General features: G+C 41.8%; 2 protein-coding genes across 2 annotated transcripts; one reads left to right on the forward strand and one right to left on the reverse strand.

Moving 5' to 3' along the window:
* Positions 1-333: 333 nt before the first annotated feature.
* Positions 334-9,598, reverse strand: bub1bb (BUB1 mitotic checkpoint serine/threonine kinase Bb). Its single transcript, XM_035380699.1, has 23 exons — positions 9,491-9,598; positions 8,886-9,062; positions 8,618-8,677; positions 8,320-8,464; positions 8,007-8,203; positions 7,740-7,909; positions 7,416-7,609; positions 7,156-7,253; positions 6,443-6,678; positions 5,837-5,943; positions 5,613-5,746; positions 5,200-5,276; positions 4,867-4,975; positions 4,230-4,326; positions 3,569-3,852; positions 3,292-3,452; positions 3,057-3,194; positions 2,799-2,896; positions 2,514-2,675; positions 1,992-2,131; positions 1,749-1,908; positions 970-1,085; positions 334-868 (listed from the first exon to the last, which is right to left on the reverse strand). Exons 2-23 carry the CDS (start codon positions 9,026-9,028, stop codon positions 721-723), a joined length of 3,174 nt encoding a protein of 1,057 aa, XP_035236590.1. The 5' UTR covers positions 9,029-9,062; positions 9,491-9,598; the 3' UTR covers positions 334-720.
* A 433-nt stretch (positions 9,599-10,031) lies between these two features.
* Positions 10,032-17,126, forward strand: zfyve19 (zinc finger, FYVE domain containing 19). The gene is made up of 11 exons (XM_035389343.1): positions 10,032-10,438; positions 10,794-10,915; positions 11,017-11,070; positions 11,211-11,374; positions 11,552-11,694; positions 11,875-11,983; positions 13,363-13,581; positions 14,157-14,233; positions 15,296-15,397; positions 15,787-15,953; positions 16,313-17,126. The coding sequence occupies exons 1-11, from the start codon at positions 10,385-10,387 to the stop codon at positions 16,392-16,394; spliced, it is 1,293 nt and encodes a 430-aa protein (XP_035245234.1). The 5' UTR covers positions 10,032-10,384; the 3' UTR covers positions 16,395-17,126.
* Positions 17,127-20,090: the final 2,964 nt, after the last annotated feature.

Below are 20,090 nucleotides of genomic sequence, written 5' to 3' on the forward strand. Positions count from 1 at the left end.
TAGTCCACGTTCACTTTGATCCAGCGGAAATGGCCATTTCTGGCATTGAAATGAGCTGCTAATTGAGCCGTAGTCTGCAAAGTGCACTGCTGAAAGTGCAGAGACATGGGTACTGAAGTTCAACATTGGTTTGTGGGGGAAAAGGGGAAAAAAAAAAAAAGGCAAATGTCAATAAGCCAAACCTGAGTTCAAACACAGAAATGCTTTCAATGGCTAATGAAGCTTTAATAAAAAAGTATATGTACAAATATAAAAGCTGGCATTATTGTAACCATTAATTGAGGAGATTCTATTTCGATATTCAATGTTCATACATTTTGAAGACAAAAAAAATGGAGTTCCAAAGAGTACTCAATTTTATTGCTTTAGCTTGTTATGCCAGTCATACACATCTAACTTGAGTAATTAGCGTTCCATCACTAGCAATAACCTCCAAACGACGATGAATTGGACAAAAAGACTGATTATTTGGGGGGTTTATTCTCACAACAAAGGCATTCTTTAGTTAGTGAAAACCAAAAGTATGTTGCTCAAATCGAAGTACTGCTACGGATTTGATTATGGTTAAACGGTACTAAAATTGTACGAATGTTAAAACTTTCACATAATAAAATTCCAGGTACATTAAAACATAATTGTATTTTCTATGCAAATTACATTTTTAAAAAAGATGAACAAATAAACAGAAATAAAAGTTATGAGCCATCTGAATGACAGTGTTCATTCATGAATGAATGCCAGTTCGTCCTCAATACTGTAGTTGAAATGCTTCTTCATGAGTTGCTGCAGCTCAGACAGAACGGAGACAGTGGACCGGGTCCCTGGATTCAGGATCATACTGAAGAAGTCACGCCAAACATCAGGACTTCTAGAGATAAGAGAACCTCATGAGAATAGAAAATTACCATCTGCCAAAATGACTTGGTGAATAAAATCAAGTTCACATGGATCATGTAACATTTGCCATACCCAGATACCACTTCCAAATCTTCTGCAAGTACCCACTCAGAGTCTTTGCACACAAGCTGCATACTTCGTTTTTCCAACATTACGTGCACCGTTTCTGCAATCCCAAGAAGGTCCATCTAGGAATTACAAAAACATAACAACATAATTACTTTCCTTGTGCTGGGAAGGACATAATTCTAAGCGTGCCCTCTAATGCCCCAGAAGAAAATCGCAATCCTATACCTCAAAGCTTATACTCACAAAGGGAACTCGATCTACTTATTTTTATCTTAAAAAAAGAAAAAAAAAAAGTGGAATTGGTTTGCACAATCCTTTTCAACAGAGACAACATAGTCATATCCTGGGCGTGGCAGACTACTTTTTCGGAAAGTGCACCTTCTTAAATATCATTGTGTGCAAACTGGATGTTTATTCTTCCTCACTTCAGTTCTTCAAAGGAGAGAGTAGGAATTTTAAGATCCTACAGTTTGAATGTGCAAACACCGCAGCTGGCGCAGTTTAAATAACTATTTCAGCATGTTAATTTGAACATTTTTTATGTGTTTCTGATACTGTCATATATTGTTACTGAATCTATATTCTTCATTCAAAATTTGCAGTCGCACTTAAATGTAGCGTTGACGTTTTTTCTTTTTTTGGGAAAGTGCCCATTTTACATGATATTATAATATTTATACTATACTTTTAAATTAACAGGAATAAAAATGGGTTAAAGTAGCTGAAATAATTCAGAGAATGCATACAGGGGCTGGTCAAGGGCACTTGTGGACATTGTGTACCTGGTAAGGACTGGAGGAAGGTGACAACACGCCCTGTCTAAGGAAGACCTGGGCTCCGGGGTGCCCCAGCACTGAGGTCACCTCAGGCTGCAGGTCAAGGTCCAGGGAGTGGGAGAAATCCACTGCCCTCAGTGCACTCTCCAGCCCCTCGAAGCCAGTCCTTAAGAGAGAAACAGACCTATGAACCAGCCGAGGGAAAATGTGACAGAAAGGACGAGAGGAGCAACGTGGCAGTTAGAGTACCTGTGTCTCAGTAGCAGGGTGTTAGGGCGGAGATCCCCATGCACCAGGCGACAGGAGTGCATCTGTCCCACCAGCTCCAGCAGCTCAATCACTAGCAGGGCCGCGACATTTTCCGGAAGGGGAGATTTGGCCAAGCACTCCTGCCAAAGGACAGAAATGTCAGTCAGTATCTGTCGTTGTAAAGTTCACCGCACGCAAGAACACAGACTATACAACTTGCAAGTGTGCATTTTCGTCGCCCGTCTTACTTCAAGGCTTTGGGAAACACACTGAGGTCCTCCTTACACTACAGTCTAAACGTTTTTAGATAAGCCTTACAAGCTTCAGTTGAAATGCCCAAAATCCATCCCCCTAACCTCCGACAGCAGAATGGAATTCTAAATCCACATGCATTTCAGAGCAAATACTTTCCATTTAGACTACAGAGAAATGCATTATGGGACGCATGTTTTGCCACATCTAGCAATATGGTCTTTTTAAAGTGAAAAGACCTCCCGAGTCTTAGGATTTTAATGTACTTACTTGTAGTGTACCCTGGTAATGACCCCAGCTGACAGTAATGCAACCATCTTCATACAGGAAACACCTGCTCTGTTCACTGAAGTACTTATTAGAGTCTGATCCCAGTCGGTTCCTCAGTTGAGTTTTGATATAGAAATCCCAAGGTACAGGGTGGAGATCAACCTGTGGCAGGCAAACAAATATATATACTTGCTTCTGTCTGAATCTGATCACTGGACAAGGTGTGCCGACACAAGCTTCAACTTACTCAACCATATTCTTTTAGAAAATTATTGCATACCATACCTTCATAACGACATTTTCACAGCATTTAGTCTGTCCAAAATGCATCGTGTAGCTGTCATTGCTGATTATCCCAGAGAGAATTACAAAGGCCTCATCATCTTGAAAGGAGTCAAATGGAAAAGGTTCAGATTTAATGACCAAAAGAAAAAAGGCTGCTTGAACTGAAAAAAGAAAGAAAAGAAAAAAACCTAATCCTTTGGTGTTAAACCTCTTGTTCACAGCTCTGTTTCTGTAAAATTGAAATAATCTGGTGGTTACCTGTAGACAACACTTCGTGCTCGTTTACTGTGGGCAAAGGTTCCGTTTTCTTGTGAAAGTTTGGAAAGGAACTCAGGTCGATTTTTTCGAGGGCTCTTCGCCTCACAGCCTCGCTGGTGGGGTCCTCCATTTCAGTTTCTGCAAAGAACATAAGTTGTTCGAGAGGAGGGTTAAAAAAGCAAATCACAAAGACCACAGATAAGTGTGACAAGTGGCGGCTTTCGTGAAAGGACACCTGATGCGTTGGGCTCGTTATTTTGGGCTGCCTCAGAGCTCCCAAGCTCCGGGATGATGGACAGATTCATAGCCCTCATGGAGGAGGCTCCACTCAGGGAGGAAGAGGAAACGGAGGACCCGGAGCAGGAACCATCTTCCAAGCTCGCTTCCTGGATGGGGCTGACACCACAAAAAGAAACTCAACTGTAACTCCTGATAAATAAAAAAAAGGAAACTGAAGGAGCACCGTGAGAAATCCCACCACTGAAGCCAGGCATTCTTCAACAAATTCCTACCTGAGCTTCTTCACTCTCAGAGCTCCCTCGAAACCTGGCTGCGTGTTTGTAAAGGTTGGGACATCTTTCGAGGTGCTGGCGCCAGCTTCGCGTACATCCTCAGCCAGGCCGCCCTCCATGCTGAGGGAGAGCCTGTGGTTTTGTCCCCCACTGAAAGGGGTGGAGGCCAGCTGGGCAGCCCTGGCGAAATCGCACGTGTCGTCTGGGATGTGACACAGGGTGTTGTTGCGGTAGCTGCCAATAATAGCGTCCTCATTTAGAGGCTCGATTCCTTCCAAACAATCCTGGTGGGACCAAAGAGAAAAGTCAGGCCCAGCATCTCCCTCCACTTTGGTCATTTGCTCCTTCCTATTACTTCAGTACGGAACCCCAATTCAAAAATGGGACCTTAGAATGGGAATCAATTATCATAAAAACATAAAAAAGAAAAGAAAAGAAAAGAAAAAAAACGAATACCTCCCATACATACATGTGTATGCATACATGAACGGGTGTATTTGTAGATAACTATGTTGGAATGCTGTATTGATACATCAAGCAGAATAATGCCAAAAATGTAGCTTTCATATAATAAAAAAAAAAACCAAATGCCACCACAGGTGGTTTCAAATGTCCTGCCATGACACATGTAGTTTGCAAATACAGTATAAAAATGAATTACACTTTCAGAGGGAGGTCTAGCAAGTGCATCTCCTTGTAGTTTCCGTATGACACATAAAGGTTTGCGGGCTGAGGGTTTAGACAAGACCATGGGTACCCTGTGAACAGAAACAGATGAAACTTGAAAGAATGCACTCAGAGTGTAGAACTCGGCCAAGACACAACAATCTCCGCTTGCATGAACTTGCACAGCAAATGTCTTTGCAGGCCAGTTATTACTTTTTGAGATCTGTCTGGGCTGATTGTGGCACTAAAGGAAGGTCATGGGGTCATCGAAATCAATTGGTTTCTTTCTCTTGGGAATATGAATGTTCACAGCAAATTTCCTGGCAATCTGTCCATTACTTTTTGAGATCTGTCAATCACAATGAAATTTTGCACTGATGGTGGTGCCAGAGGAAAGGTCATGGGGTCACCTAAATATAAAATATATAAGTTTCTGCCTCTGGGGAACATGAATGTCCCCAACAAATTTTGTGGCAATTCAGCCACTACATTTCCAGATATGTTTGTCATGGACAAACGAACCAACAGACATACAGATGTCATTACATAACTTTCTTGGCGGAGGTAATTATTTTGATCGCATGGGTAACATTCCAAAGAAGAGGTTAACTGTGTAAAATTTCTATACTCACACGTCCTGTGGTTGTTCACAAATAGCACTTTCATCGAACACGGTGAAAGGCGTGGCCTTTGACTCCCCTTCATTCTTCTGAATCATTTCCGGCTCGGGGACTGAGTCAGCTGACAAATTTACACGACAGCTTAACAGTCAATATGGGCAGGCATTATGAAACAAAATGTCCACAAGTATATGAGCTCTAATATTAAATACCATTTAGAAAATAAATGCGCAATGTAAACACAGAAGGAAATGAGTCACCCAAAGCAGTGAATATTTCTTGAAAACAGGACAAGGTAAAAATCTACCGTTATCAATATCAACCAAATTTATAATGAGCACATACCCGAGTCAGTGTCCCTATATACTTTTAAAGGGAAAATTCTGTAGAAGAGAGGGAAGGAGTTGTTAACTTTCATGAGACTGATGTTACAAAACACAGCACGAAAAAGATTAATTCATTTTGTTAATCATAACAGTGAAAACTTGAGGTGCTTGCCTTTTTAACCAAGATATTCAAAATTCTTTTAATAATGGGTTTCATTTAGATAACACCACACAATGTCAAATCAAGATGTAATTATACACTTATATGCGCATAGAATATCCCAACTCTTAATTCGCACAAGGTAAAAGCCAAATGGGAGATACATGAGACCAAGAAAGATTATTTATTATTTTCTGTGTAGTCAATGGAATCCAATAGTTTAATTAAGCCTCAGAAATAAAGAACCATGTAAAAGTAGTAAGATGTCTCACCCTGAAGAACTGGCAACGGATTCATCAAACACTTTAAACCCTGTGGTGGGCCCCTGTGACACAGATGAGGAGGGTCCAGGCAGAGAGTGTTCCACATGCTGAATCGCATCACTCTCAGCCACATAATGTTGTGCCTGTGGGGAAAATGCCCAATAGCTCAAGATTGTTCACTTCTAGAAGACTTGCTCATGACAGTCACAAATACACTGAAAGTGCAGTCTCACCTGATGGCCAGCATCTGCCTCGTGACTCTTCTCCAGAAGCAACCTTTGCTTCTCCTCAATCTGTCTCCACAGTTCATCTTTAACCCTTCTCAACTTGGCCTCCTTATCTAATGACAGGAATTTAAAATAAATGTGATCCACCTTAAATTACTATGACTAGATGCTTGCAAATGCACGTCAGACTACTTTTGATTGGACCCTGCACTTTTACGATAGAAACAGCACACAGAAGAGTTTGAGCTTGACAGAATTTTATTCCAACAATTTAGACACAATGGACAACCAAATGGGCTCAGAGGAATTTCCAATGAATGTTTTTGCTCATAATACACTGGGCTTGCCCTGGATAACACAGACGCTTTTCTACCTACGTTTACATGTGTAACCGGAGGCTTTTATGACAGTGATACTATGCATTTGCATTATCAGTATAAACTTTATCTCAATCCCTCAAAACACTGTCTATGCTAAAAAGGTGTTTTGTGCCACTAGGGTTGATCAAAGCTTATAGAACATTCTAAACGTATCCATTTGCAGTGTGCAATTATTTCCTGCACTTTTCTGCATTTCAAAGTTCAGAATTGGCTTGAGGGCCTGAGCTGCTACCTTCAAGATCCTGGGCCAACTTTTTCCGGTAGCGCTCGGAGCGCAGTTCCTCGAAGCAGAACTCGGTGGCGCCGCTAAGCAGCAGCTCCTTGCAGTACATGCTCTGCTCCCGCGCCTGCCCCAACACCTGCTGCTGCTGCTGCTGTTCCTGCAGACGCTCCAAGGGAGTCTCCTCTTTGGACGGCTTGCGAGCAGACAACACTGTGTTCACTGCCGGGTTGATCTTACAAGGGGTGCTGCAAACGGCCAAGAGCAAGCAATAACCATGAGCATTTTGTTTGGATGGCCCACAATTACTAGTGTTAAAAAAATCTGTGCAACTGTGCAATGTCCAAGTGAAGATAAATTACCAATAAAATTGAGCATCAGTCAATTTTTCAGTGCTAATGGGTAATAGCCACATATTAGGGATTGCACTGTACTTCAGACTAACTTATTGGAATGCTGTTGACACATTCATGTTCCAATTAACATGTCACATGCTTTTGCTATTGCTACACGTTGCACTAAACATTGCCTAGAGCCATAACAAGCCTATTTTGAAAATTCGGAACATGGTGTAATAATAAAATCCTGTACTTATATCATCCAAATGGTTAAGCTTGTTTTGTTTTTTTGGAACATGTATGTCTTTACTTAAGTACATGATAGAGAGCAATGGTTCAAACAGTGAAGCCATCAGCAGATTTGAGATAGTCTAAATGACCACTCACACAGCTGGAGGATGATCAGACTCCTCCACAAATGGCTGGAAGTTGGGCTTACTGGGCGGCATCACCATACTGTGACCAAACTTAGACTTCTGGGGCATCTAGCATCACAGATAATGAAAAGCAATAAGGTAATATGAGCAAACATGAAACAGTTCAGATTCTCAGACTTCAAATGAATACCGTTTCATCATCTTAACGGAAACAATGACAGTGAGAATATGGCTAACTCTCTCAGGATGTACAAAGAGAAAGCTTCATACCTTAACATTGGACCATTTTTCAGGCATGAGCTCATTCTCTTTGGCCTTTGCCACAGGTGGTGCCAGCCATTGTTCTGGTTTGGGTTCAAAAGACTCTGCAACGGCAGCCTGGTTTTCATCAAACACCATGATCTGACTGTTCTGAGCATGATGAGAGGCGGCAGGCAGGTTTAAACTCAGCCCGCGTGCATGATCTGCCCACAAAGACAAAAGCGGTAAAGCAATATTTGACAAAGTGGGAAACCGTTTAAAAAAGCCACAGCCTTTGGGATGGTTGATTTGAAAAAGACTCAGGTGCACGTGATAGCTTGTGCGGATACTTACGGCTGACCGAAGCCCCAGTCCTGTTGATGGGGGCAATTGCCTTTTTCTTGCCTTTGTGTTTGAGGCTTGCCAGTGACGACCTCTGTGGCTGAGCTGGCTCAGGGCTGTCCTCCTGCCCTCCATTTGTCATGTTTAACGCAACCTGCCGGGACACCCGTGCCTGGAAAGCCCTGTCGACGAGCAGATCTCCAGTTAAACAAGGAACGGTGACCCAGTATCAGACACAAGCAGTTTATCTCAGGAAAAAAAAATAAAGCAAGTCCGTACTTGTGATACTGCTGCAGTTTATCGCAGGGTTCAGCACCACACTTGATTCCCTCCTGATATGTGGAATCAGCCTTCTTTAAGTTGCCCCGCTTTTCAAACTCTTCAGACCAGGCGATGTAAAAAGCAGCTTGCATGATTCCAATTCCCTGCCCGTGCATGTATGTATATAAATCCATAGGTTCGGTGCTGTTTTCTGCCTGAAAACAGAAATATGAAAATGTCTGTCTGAAAGGATGCATTCACAAAGCGCCATACTCAGAATTCAAAAGATGCAACTGCAGCACTGACAAAATGAGCCTTGTGAGCAACTTACAAATTTAATCCAGAGGCTGACGTAGCGGATATCATTATAATATTTCTTTTCATCTGCAAAGAGCATAACAGCTCTCTCTAAAAGCAGAGACAGGTTACTCTCCTTTCCTCCCTGGGGGTAGGTCTGTTGTGTCCACCTTATGTACCTATAAAACAGGAACATGGTTATGTCCAAAAACATCACACAAAATGCATCAAAAATGGATTATAAATAAGAGGACACAAAGACATTCACAAAACTATGTTTCTTGGACTGTTCCTTTGGTGTGATGCTCGTTATCACACATAGTTTAGCTTACCTATCCCATACATCAAGTGGATCATCTCCACTGTAGATTCGGAGCTCAGATTCAAAAGCCCTTCAGAAGGAGAAAGAAAAGGTGGATTAAAGAAACTATAAAGTAATGTACTGTAGGCGAAGGTCTGAATAGGGCTGTGAAAGCAAATAAATTAACAGTAGTATTAGGTTTGATGTTAATTTAACCAAACTGCAGAGAGGTCAGATTTATATTAGCTCAACTGCTTAATAGCACTTAGCCATCCAAGTCGTCTGGACAAAACACGTACTGCCTGGTTTGCTGTATGGCAGTGTAGTTCGATCCCTCCTGCTGCTGACTGAGTGCTTGATGCAAGGCTGAAATGGCCCGACCCTGCCTCAGTGGCTGAATGTTCTCTTTGCAAAGTTCCCATTCAGCCTCCCCTTCAGCCATAATGCAGCACTGATCGAACACAACTGTAAATGCGCTGGCAATGGAAAAATAAAACAAAATAATGAGCTAGCAATGCATCAAGTCGCAAACACATTATGACAACATGGTAACGTTAATCGGCAGACACTGGCCACCCAACGCTGGCAGGGAACGCATACATTGAGCGTTAACTAGTTCACCAGTTTATCTAACGTTAGGAAGAGTAAGCGCTTTAATATTGAAAGGAGCGAGCTAACACCGCTGTTAGTTGGGCAATATGTTAACTAGCAACTAGGTAGCTACGTGCTTATTAATGCAACATAGCTAGGCTACACCTAATGCTAACGGTTAGCTAATTCGCTAGCACAAAAATGGCTAAGAGCCAGTAAACTACGTTAGCTTTCATTTTATAGTATAAATGAGCTAGTAAGTTAATTATCGCGGTAGCATCAAATTAAATTGCATAATATCAAATCCACTTACCAAATATGCACAAAAGCAACTTCAAAACACGTCAACCGTTCAGGCTCTGAAACAACACTTTCCGCAAGTTGACTATTTGTCTGGCAGAATCATTTTGAATCAAACCGCCAGAAGAGCAGAGCTGATTGGACGGTCACACCCAACACATCATGACGGTTCTATGTTAATCAGTAGCAGAAGTAATTTTTTCCTTTAAAAATATTAAAATACAATGCACTTTTAATAAAACATGTATGTATATTTATATGTTGGCTTTACTCTAAATTGTTAACATTCATTTAACAAATAAAATTTCTTAGCTGAGCACGACGGGAAACGTAGTTGAGCGATTCTCGGTGAAATAATTGTTTTACACTAGTTATCTGTATAATGATACATATGTGCATTTAAATGCATTTTATAAAAAAATCTTTTGGATAGTACAAGCTCCCAATGGAATAAAATTTTTTGACTTGGAATTATAGTGTCTTATACGTGTTTAGGTTGTAACATCGAAACTACGTATACCGGGAACGACTAAATACTGTCGGTACTTCCTGTATTTAGGGTTATTTTTCTTGCCTGTGTTGCGGTGCTGTTTTCAGCATGCCAAGACTTATTAAATGACAACTTTTTCGTTTTGTGCAGAGCCTACTTGCATTCATCGTACTATTAAACTTATCAAATTAATTATATTTTGGTGGTTGCTAGCTCGCATGATGGAAAATCAATAGTTTAGCTAACTTGCTTGGTAACGATAAGCTATTATAGCTCAGTGGATAGCTAGGTGTGTGCAAGTAGCAAGAAAGACTGTTCTACATGACATCTCTGATCTTCTTATGACCAACACTTACTAGCTAGCTTGCTCACAAGTTCAATTTCACTAATTTGTTTTACGGTTTAAATTTGAACAACATGGACAACCGATGCTACGGCTGTGCTTCCAAGTTCACCCTCTTCAAAAAGGAGGTTTGCGTTTTAAATGTCTTAATTTACGTTAACGCTGGCACGCTATTCGTTGGCACCGTTTTCGGCTTTGGAATACACGCAGGTAGCATGCTTAAGTTATACGAATATATATTGATGATAAGATGTAACTCGCATAGGTTGGCATTACTTAATCAAGAGCTTTATTGTTGCCCCGATGTAGACCATGGATTGGGGAGCTAGTCGTATGATGATAATAACCATGCACACAGCTGGTGTTGTCAAGGGCACTGGCTATTAACACAAGACAACTCTGACTGGCATTATAAGGGACATTGTTACACAATGAATTCATTATATTCTAAGAAATATTGTGGGGCTTCTGTTTTTCTACTAGTTAGGGTGCAAGAACTGTGGACGTTCCTTCTGCTCCGGGTGTCTTAATTTCAGTGCTTTGGTGCCTCGTTGTGGAAGCACCCAACAGAAGGTTTGCAAGCAATGTCATGGTAATCTCACAAGGTGGGTTATGAGTGCCAGCATTCCCATTTTAAAATTACAGTGAACATTGTACAAAAGTATATTACAGTATAGTATATGCACATTTCTGTTTCCTTCTCCAGTGGAGGCAATAAGAACAATGATGCCAAATGGTCCCCTCCTGAAAACTACAAGAAGTGAGTGAGACCTTTGTGGTGTGTATTCACTGACTTATACGTGTAGCTTATGACTTATAGCTTCTCGAAAACATCATGGTTGACTGATTTAATTGGTAATGGGAAGTGATGAGAAGTTTAGTAGCCGATTGTTTTCCCAGGCGAGTTGCGGCTCTGGAGGCAAAGCAGGGACAGCAGGGAACACCCCTTAGACCTGGGGCCAGCAAGAGTAGTACCACTGGACTCACAGGGACCAGAGGCTTGAGCAAAGAAGACCAGGCCATCGCTGAGAGGCTGCAGAAGCTGAAGGAGGATACTAAACCAAGTGAGAGAATTCAGTTGCTTTTTTGTACTTGCTAGCTATCGTTTCCTTTTATTGACCTGGTGGCTGCTGTGAAATCTACTGATTATTACTGTTTGCAGTGTAACTCAAGTCTATCAAATCCTCCTCTTGCTTCCCATTTTCTGCGGTGCTCATGTGGCCTGCTCTTCCCTCGCACAGAGTCCATACCATCAGAGAAAGACATTGAGTCACGATTGGCTGCCCTGAAGGCTCCAACAAAGCCTGTGCCCTCTGCTCAAGAAATGGAGGACCGTCTTGCTGTCTTACAAGGCAGACCCCAACCATCACAGGCCCCACCATCTGTGAGTACCAGTACCCTAGAGCTTGGGCACCAGAAGTTGCCTGCAAACTCTCTTGAAGTCTCTGAATGTTGACTTTGAACTTATGAACAGTGGATCTTAAGCTTGATGCCTGACTGGCACAAATTGCTACAACACTCTGGTATTGCACAAATGAGGCTTATTTTCATGGTTGCTTTGTAGTTCCATCAGCCACCTGATTCCCGTACGCAGACAGAGCAAGCCAGTGATCTGTTACAACAGCTCTCTGAGGAAGTTGCTATTGACAACCAGCAACAACCAGACTCAGAAGGTATTTCCCTTCCATAGCTCTTGCTATGGCCACAGAACGATGCTCAGAGGCACATTTTACCTTTGCAGAATCAGCTATTTTTTCTGCAGCGTCAAACAATCCATACCAGTAGATGCATATAATTACTCTTGGTCAATTAAACTAATGTTTCACTCAGAAACACTTTTTACTTTAGGGTATTTCATGTTGTCAGTGTTTTCCAACATTTTGTGATCCAAAATTAGTTATTTATTATGGCCTGTCATCTCAGCTATGATATTAAATGTTGAAGTACATGTTGAAAAAAAATAGTGCTTTTGACTTACAGAAAGTTACGTGAATTATTCTATGGTTGCAGAATGACATACACACTGACTTGTAGCATACACTTAATGTATGAGTACACATAGCAATGTAACACTTTTTAGTTTTACATTGTTTAAAAATGTGCTATGGACATTATTAGATGTTGCATATACATGTTATACAAAATATTTTTTATAGCACTGTTATCAATTATTTATTGTATGCATCATCCAAATAAACATAAATAAACTATTTGGCTCTAACTGCAACGTGTTTGTCTAAAGAAAACTGAACCAAAAAAGATATAAAGGTCATTTTTCTCTGCCGAATTCTAATCTTAGGTGGTGTAGTCAGAAGGAACTGTTAACTTCCTTTTGTTTATAGATGTGCAAATATTAATTTTTTTAAACATCACTATTGCATACTTAGCTCATACACGGTTCTGTTTGTTGATCTTTATATGTGTTGATCAGAAATATAGTGGGGTTACTGAATACAATGTTCCACCCAGTTTATTTAAAGAGAAATTTGTCTTTGCAGTACTGATACAAAAACAAGCAGTCTGCTCACAAGGGTTCAATTCCATTCTATGCAATTCAATTTTATTTGTACAGCACTTTTTACAGAGACACTGTCACTGACACTTTACAGTGGGAATACAAATACATTGGATAGGTACATCTATTCAATACTTTGACAGATGTACCTATCTAAGGCTTAAAAGTCATCACTCGCCCTAAGGTCATTACTGCTCTTTCTTTATCTGGGTGCTGGGTGAATCAGAATCTTGTAATGAAATTGCTTTCTTATAGATGTTCCTGATGCCTGCCATCATCTCAAAACAGAAGTGTTAAAAACAACACATAAAGTGTTATTTTTTAACACACCTCCTCGTCTACCTAAGGACAACACATTTTGTGTTACTTTCCACACATTCTCCGTTTTCAGCATTACTTGTATATTTGTAACACATAAACGAGTAACTTTGACACAATTTGAAATGCATTGAAATTAACACAAAAGTAGTAACTCAGAAGTGTTTGTGATATTAAACGCATCGTTTTTGAGAGTGATGCCTCTCTCCCTTCCCACAGGTTTGGACGGCCCGATGAATGACCTGAACAAGACGGAGGGGGGTGGGTTAGAGGAGAACCTGGACGATCCGCAGCAGGCTGCCAAGCAGCTGGAGGCGGAGAAGAGCCGTCTGCTGGCGGAGGCCATGGAGGAGCTGAAGCAGGACCACTTCGGTCAGGAGCAAGTGCTGCAGATGGCCAAGAGGCTGGCCCAACTGAAGGGGCAGGACCCTGACAAGGGTATTTCACTTTCTGGTTCTGTGTAATAAAATGCCTCGAGCCCCACCCCCATCCCCACTACCCCTTAGCCAGAAGCCTATCGTAGCAGTGGACTTGAATGTAAATCAAAACCAAGCTGTCCGTAAACAATAGAACACTTGGAGTTGTTTAATTTACATTTACAGATTAAACATTTTCAGTGAATGATGAAGATGCCCCCCTTACCCCCTGTTTATTTCAGAAGGGTATCTTCTAAAAAATGAAAAAAGGACTTTCTGGAATAATATGAATGCAGAAGGAAGTCATTCAGTGCTTATAATTCAGTTATTGCATTGATGACTTTGCCTCTTGTCTATTTATTTGTTTAGCAGGTGTACCTATCTGAGGTCCTTTACAATGCTTGTATTAAGGGATTAATGATCCTGGGCTCCCAGGATCAGAGTCCAGTGCTTTAACTGTTTTCACACATGCTGTCCCATATAACACTAATGATTTATGACAGAATGTGACTGGTACAGTGTGTAGCTCATTTTTTTGGAATAATACACATCTTCTTGATTCAGCTGTTTTAAAAACATCTCCTCTCTGTCTTCCAGTTACCATGGAGGATGTCCAGCGTCCAGACAGTGAAGAGGAGTCTGAGGAGGAGGCAATGAAGAGACTGCTGAAACAGGTCTGCAACCAGAGGAACCACTGCCTCAACCTGTGTTCTTTTCTTCAGAAAATTGGGATTCCCTTTATTCACGGAAGTGCACTGCTACTATAAGATTACAGCTTGATGTTGAATTTCAGAAATTGGAACCAAATTTGAATGCATACCCCTGTCACTCGTAATAGTTGTTATAGCAGCCCTAAAATAATCATTTTTGGCTGGACCCCAACAGCGGGGCCAGCCCTACAAATGCGAATGTCTGTGACTGTGAGACTGAGTCAGTGATGAAGTTACACCATTGGTCGGCCGAGTTATGAAGTTACACCATTGGTTGGCCGGTCCAGCAAAATACTAGGTTTTGACCTGGTGTTGTTGAAAGCTGTTTCATTGCCATTACCATTCCATATTTTACATTTTTTCTTCCAATTTGGCATGCCCAGTCCTTCCCTCTGAAGCACATGCTTCCAGCAGCCAGTTCTTTTCATTCTGCACCCAGAAGTGCAGCGGTAGTGTTGGTGGACTTCACTTCACATGCAGACACTGCAGGCAATCTGCAGGCACCCAGTCAACCATTAGAGTTGTGCAATGAGGCTGGGAGAATCCTCCTCTCTCTCTCTCTGGGTGACACTATGTCCAATTAAATAGCTGTCCCGCGGGGCTGCAGGCAACAGTCAGCACTGGCACAGTCAGCATTCTATTCTCGACCACACTGAAAACAATTGCCTTAGCAAGAACAGCCACCCCAGCGGCCCTAAATCTGAAGTCATCTTTTGCCAAGTTTCATTAAATTCAATCAACGCAATCTTTATATATGGTGCTGACAGCTGGACAAAAGTACACACAGGCAAACACAAGAATGACCATATAACCTCTGTTCCCCCTTAAGGTGGCAATGATAAATGTCCATAAGATTTGAAGTAGATATATAATGATAACCACTAGAGGATGCTGTGTTGTCATGCTATTTATTGATGCCAGAGTTTAGTGTAGCATGTCCAAGTTAAAATGGGGCATCGATGTGATCTGCGATATGGTGGTTTGGTCAAATAAGATGTGAATTTATGCTCCTGTCCTCCCTCCCAGCTGTCTGAAGAAGCCGTGTTGGATGAGGCCTCTGGGTACAATATACTGCCACAACGCAGTGGTCCCCTGAACACAGAAGAGTCAGCTTCTCACAAGACGAAGGTAACATGCCTGGCTCTCTGCAGGTCTTTCTGGTACATTTTTAGGAGGCAGGGGTGCAAAGTCACATAGACAAAAGCCATAAGATAAAGGAAGGTTGCTATCATCTTATTGTATGGCATGCACCGCCGTGAGATGGTTCAACCCTGTCGTGCTGTTACAGAACTAGTTAATAGGAGAGATGACATAGCCAGAGTTTTTATTTATTTATTTATTTATTTTATTTTTTAGTAAGTTTTTAAGTTTCAATAATTTCAAGAATTTTCTTTTTCAAATTCTTTTTCAACTTTTTCAGAGAAATGCTCCAGGTCACAGGTAGCATTAGGTTATGTTATCCTGTGGAAGGTAGTTGGCTATTGCTGCGTTGTGTGTTGAGTAGAACCCCTGTTCAGTGTTCCAGGGTGAGTAAGAGACCTGCCGCGGCGGCCGCTGTGGCCCGGGTTCAGGACTCCGACAGCGGGGACGAGGAGGAGCTGCCCTGGTGCTGCATCTGTAACCATGACGCCACGATCCGCTGCCACACCTGCGATGGCGACCTCTACTGCCAGCGCTGTTTCAGGTACCCCAGCCTTATGCTCAGAACAAGACTTGACTTAAAACATGGCTTTAGGTAGAAAGTCTTCTGTTAAGACAATGCTGTTGTGCCCTTGGGCCCAGAATCTCTTTAATCTGAGACAAAACTGTATTTTGCTTTAAAAGTTCAAAGTCTTCAGCAAGATCAGATCCCTAAATTGCTCTGTTGGTTGTATAGTTATCTTTGAAAAGCAAAGTCGGTACAGTGGTGCAGAACATAACGGTAGCTACGACAGAACTTCAACTATAGCTTTAAATTGCACTAAAACAAATACATTTTTTTTGTGGTAAATCAGAGAACATTGACACCTAAAGTGCGCCTGTTGTCTCTTTCTGTCCCGTTAGGGAAGGCCACGATAAGTTTGACAGAAAGGAGCACCGCACAGCCAGCTACCAGGCGCCACGGAAACAGAAGAAGAAGACGTGAATTATGTCAGCGGCTGACGTTGCGCTCGGCGGGTTGCCTTTGAGAGATGGACCGCAGGAAGGGCTGAATGTATTGTCTCTGAAATGTTGCTGCGTCACTGCGGTGCTGTACATCAGACCCAGACAGCCTATCTGCAGCAGCCAGAAGGGGGGGATCCTTAGAACATCATTAATCTAGTACAATATACGCACTACAGCAGGGGCTTCCCATCCCTGTTCCTGGAGATCTGCCCTGCTGTATAGGTTTTCATTTCAACCCTATTGTGGCACACCTGATTCCACTAATTAGCAGCTCAATGAGATGTGTAGCTGTTGAATGAGCTGTGCTTGGTTACGGTTGGAGTGAAAACTTACAGGACGGTAGATCTCCAGAAACAGATAGTGTCAAAGGTATCATAGTCATTATTGGTGGTTGCAGCTTTGAAGGCTCAGATTAATCAGATCGTGTATCTTGACAGGATGGAATTTTGTGTTCAAATGGAAATATCAGTTTGGTCTATGATAAAAGTTTTTAATGTTAACCAATGATTATCAGTAAGTATCCTAATTCTAATTCTGTAATCTTGAATCTATGTAGAGTTTATGTAAATAATGCACACACAATGTTTAACATAACAGAATTGTAGCATGGAGAGAGAAAAATTAATTCAAGATGGTGATTAGGTTATAAAAAATGCTTTTATTCATAATATTGTATGTGTGTGAATGAAAATTAAATTAACTGGAGAAAACAGTGCTTTTCAAAGATTTTTGTGAATTTACGATGAAGGCATGGATGGATGCATACTTTCTTAGTAATGTCTGAACTAGTTAATGTAGGAAAATTAGTAATTTTCCTATTTTCAGTATGTTTCAAACATTTGATAGATGAGAATTCGCCTTTAGCAGAGCAGGCAGGCAGGCAGGCCCACTAGCGGATCGCTATACTGCTCCCACTCATCCCCAGAGCGTGCCCTCATGCTCGCGTGCCACTCACAGGCTGCCGTCCCCTGCGAGGCACTGCCATGCCCATCAAAGCCCCACCAAGCCAACCTCCGCACCCCCACTTCTGACGCCAATGTGGCGAGGCTCAAGCTCAGGTCTACCACGTGAGAGGCGACCGTGCTAACCACCGTGCGAAAGATGGATTCACCCCTAGCTGAGCAGCTAGGCAGCCTCATAGCGGATTGCTACAGTGTACAGCAGGAGTGGTAACAGATTGGATTGGGTAACATGTTGGAAAGGATGATAGTTGAGACCTTTTAAAATCTGTTCCATCATGTCGATTCAGCTTGACTATCGTTTGTTCTCCAGTGCATCGCTGAAATGAGTGTAGAATCCTCAAAAACAGTCACCTGCTTGTAGGAGGCAGGGAAGGCTAATAACAGGGATTAGAAGTGTTTCCTGTTGGCAGACATTTTGTGGTTTTTGTAATCTTTCTCTGCTGGCAAACTCTTGCAGGGTTCCTGCCAAATACAGCATGTATGTAGTTATCCAACCGAAAACTAAACATTTTATGGGATGAGCCACCTCTGCTAATTTCCTTGTTAAAATGGTTTTAAAATAAAGTGTACAGCTCACTGATACAAGATGTCATTAGAGAGAGGAGGGTGTATTCCTGTCTGACACACGAATGTCTGGCAATCTTCATTACGTCTTCTCCTTTCTTTGTTAACAGTCGTCTATAATTAGCTACAGTATGCCTATGACTGTATGACTTCTGTGTCTTATAGGAAAATAGGACTCATTTCAGCAGGAGTGGAAATGCGCATACATAAAATTTTATTGGCAGGAGAAAATGGTCACGTTCAAGTTTAATATAGGAAGTCAAGGTTTTATTTTTACAGTACTTGGTTGATGGTGATGGATAAATAAATTTTTGTTTTAAAACAGAAGCAATTCTCCTTCATCACAAAACTCAGTGGTATACCAAGCCTTTTATTTTGCACATAGAAGAAAGTTGTCCGTTTTTGGCACAGCTTCAAAACTATGAAGTCAAGAATCAAAGCTTCCAAAAGGGGTGTTGTGCAGTCAGAACTTTTAAAATCATGCATGAAATTCACAATCACTTAATGTGGCGTAAGGAGGTGGTTCCAGTGAGTTCTTTCATATCTTGATTGTTTGACATGAGTAAATCACAGGAAAGGGAGAACCATGAATAATTGAGCATCATTGCAAATGAAATAAATCATCACCCTTGTGGATGGATGGTGAAAATCAAGTTGAGAAAAGCTGAAAAGTAATGTGCCTCTTGGCTAAATTACCATTACTGCAAGGGTAAGCAGGTTCAGCACCATTACTGTATATTTCTCCCACTGGCTGCTCTGTTAAGGGAGACATAATGAAACATTAGCAAGATAACCCCCAGGAGATAAAGTCCATTAAAACGTTCCTGATTGATATTGTCCATGTGCTCCGCTGCTAATGTCTACCTTTCAGCATCATGCCACACACACAAACCAAGAGAAAGAGAAAAGGGAGGACCAGCAAATTTGAAATCACCACACAAATCTCCAGTATAAGCGTTATCTCAGCATGTATTTTTGTATTGGTCGGGTATTTTTAGCATTGCAGTCATTGTTCATAGAGAAAATGTGAATTGCTTGCCATGTACATCCCAGAAACCGCTAGGCAGCACTCTAGTACAGTGTAGCTTATATACGGTAATGTTCCTGTTCCTGCTGCGTGTATCGACCGCAGTTCAGGTCCCGCTCCAGTGTTTTCCCCCGCATCACAGTTAAGGCTGCGTGCGATTGGGCAGATGTGCCCTCCCGGGCCTTTAAAGCTTTGGTGTGTGGAATTACTGCGCTGTTCATTAGTCGTGCCCCAGCATTGCTCAGACAGCAGGATTAACGCCGTTAAAAGGATTCTATAAACATTCCCTGTGGCGAAGCGTTAAGTTTCAGCTCATAGAACTGGAGAATAAAGAGCCCACCCCCGGACTTCTGTGGGTGGATAAAGTACACCGAGGTAAAATTCTTCTAAAATTAGGAGCAGTGAGTTGTAGATGCACTGGTGCGCTCCAGTGGACTTTGTACCGCATTCATTTGGGTTCTCTGACCCAACCCTCCAGGACAAAAGGACTGCATAGACTGGTACAATTTTCACATTTGTGATGATGTACAGTATGCTGCTTAATAAATAGAACTTGGAAGCAAATACATATTTTTTGCTACTCAGTTATTACTGTTAAGCAACTTGCTAAGTCATGAAAAAGGAAAAACAAAAATTTTCCCCAATTTTTTCCATAAAATAGGGAAAACGTGGGAATTGATTGGGTAAAGCTGTGTACATGCTGTGTAATCACTCTGGCACTGAAGCATGAAACAATCCTGATTGGCTGTGTATTATAATGGAAAGTAGGGAATGACGTGCAGTGAATGGACCCGAAGTGGTGTTAAATCCTGTATGGGCCTTCAGAGACACTTTGATGGCTGAATAGGCATCGGGGAGCAGGCTGGCAGTGGCGTGCGGTGGCTTCTGGAAGCTCGTCCTGTCCTCAGAGGCCCCACGCTGCCCATCTTCCAGCGCTGCTTCCGGAAATACTGTCATTAGGCTTTCACATTGCCAACCGCCCAGAGAGAGAGAGGCCACATGTCAGCTGGCTAATGTCACTTCCACACATATTCTTCTGGAATAAAGCCACCTCTTGTTAAGATTCAACTTCTTTTATTCCTATTTCTGGATTAGCATGTTACTGTAACATCTGTCACATTTG

This window comes from Anguilla anguilla, chromosome 1 (genome assembly GCF_013347855.1).
Source record: "Anguilla anguilla isolate fAngAng1 chromosome 1, fAngAng1.pri, whole genome shotgun sequence".
In the NCBI taxonomy this organism is placed as follows: Eukaryota; Metazoa; Chordata; class Actinopteri; order Anguilliformes; family Anguillidae; genus Anguilla; species Anguilla anguilla.

Coding starts and splice junctions, on each gene's coding strand:
- bub1bb (XM_035380699.1), bottom strand. CDS start 9,028: ATGGCTGAAGGGGAGGCTGAATGGGAACTTTGCAAAGAGAACATTCAG. Junction 8,204..8,319: donor TCAGCCTCTGGATTAAATTT/GTAAGTTGCTCA, acceptor TTCTGTTTTCAG/GCAGAAAACAGCACCGAACC. Junction 3,453..3,568: donor CTGAGAGTGAAGAAGCTCAG/GTAGGAATTTGT, acceptor TTGTGGTGTCAG/CCCCATCCAGGAAGCGAGCT.
- zfyve19 (XM_035389343.1), top strand. CDS start 10,385: ATGGACAACCGATGCTACGGCTGTGCTTCCAAGTTCACCCTCTTCAAA. Junction 11,071..11,210: donor CCTCCTGAAAACTACAAGAA/GTGAGTGAGACC, acceptor TTGTTTTCCCAG/GCGAGTTGCGGCTCTGGAGG. Junction 11,695..11,874: donor CATCACAGGCCCCACCATCT/GTGAGTACCAGT, acceptor GTTGCTTTGTAG/TTCCATCAGCCACCTGATTC.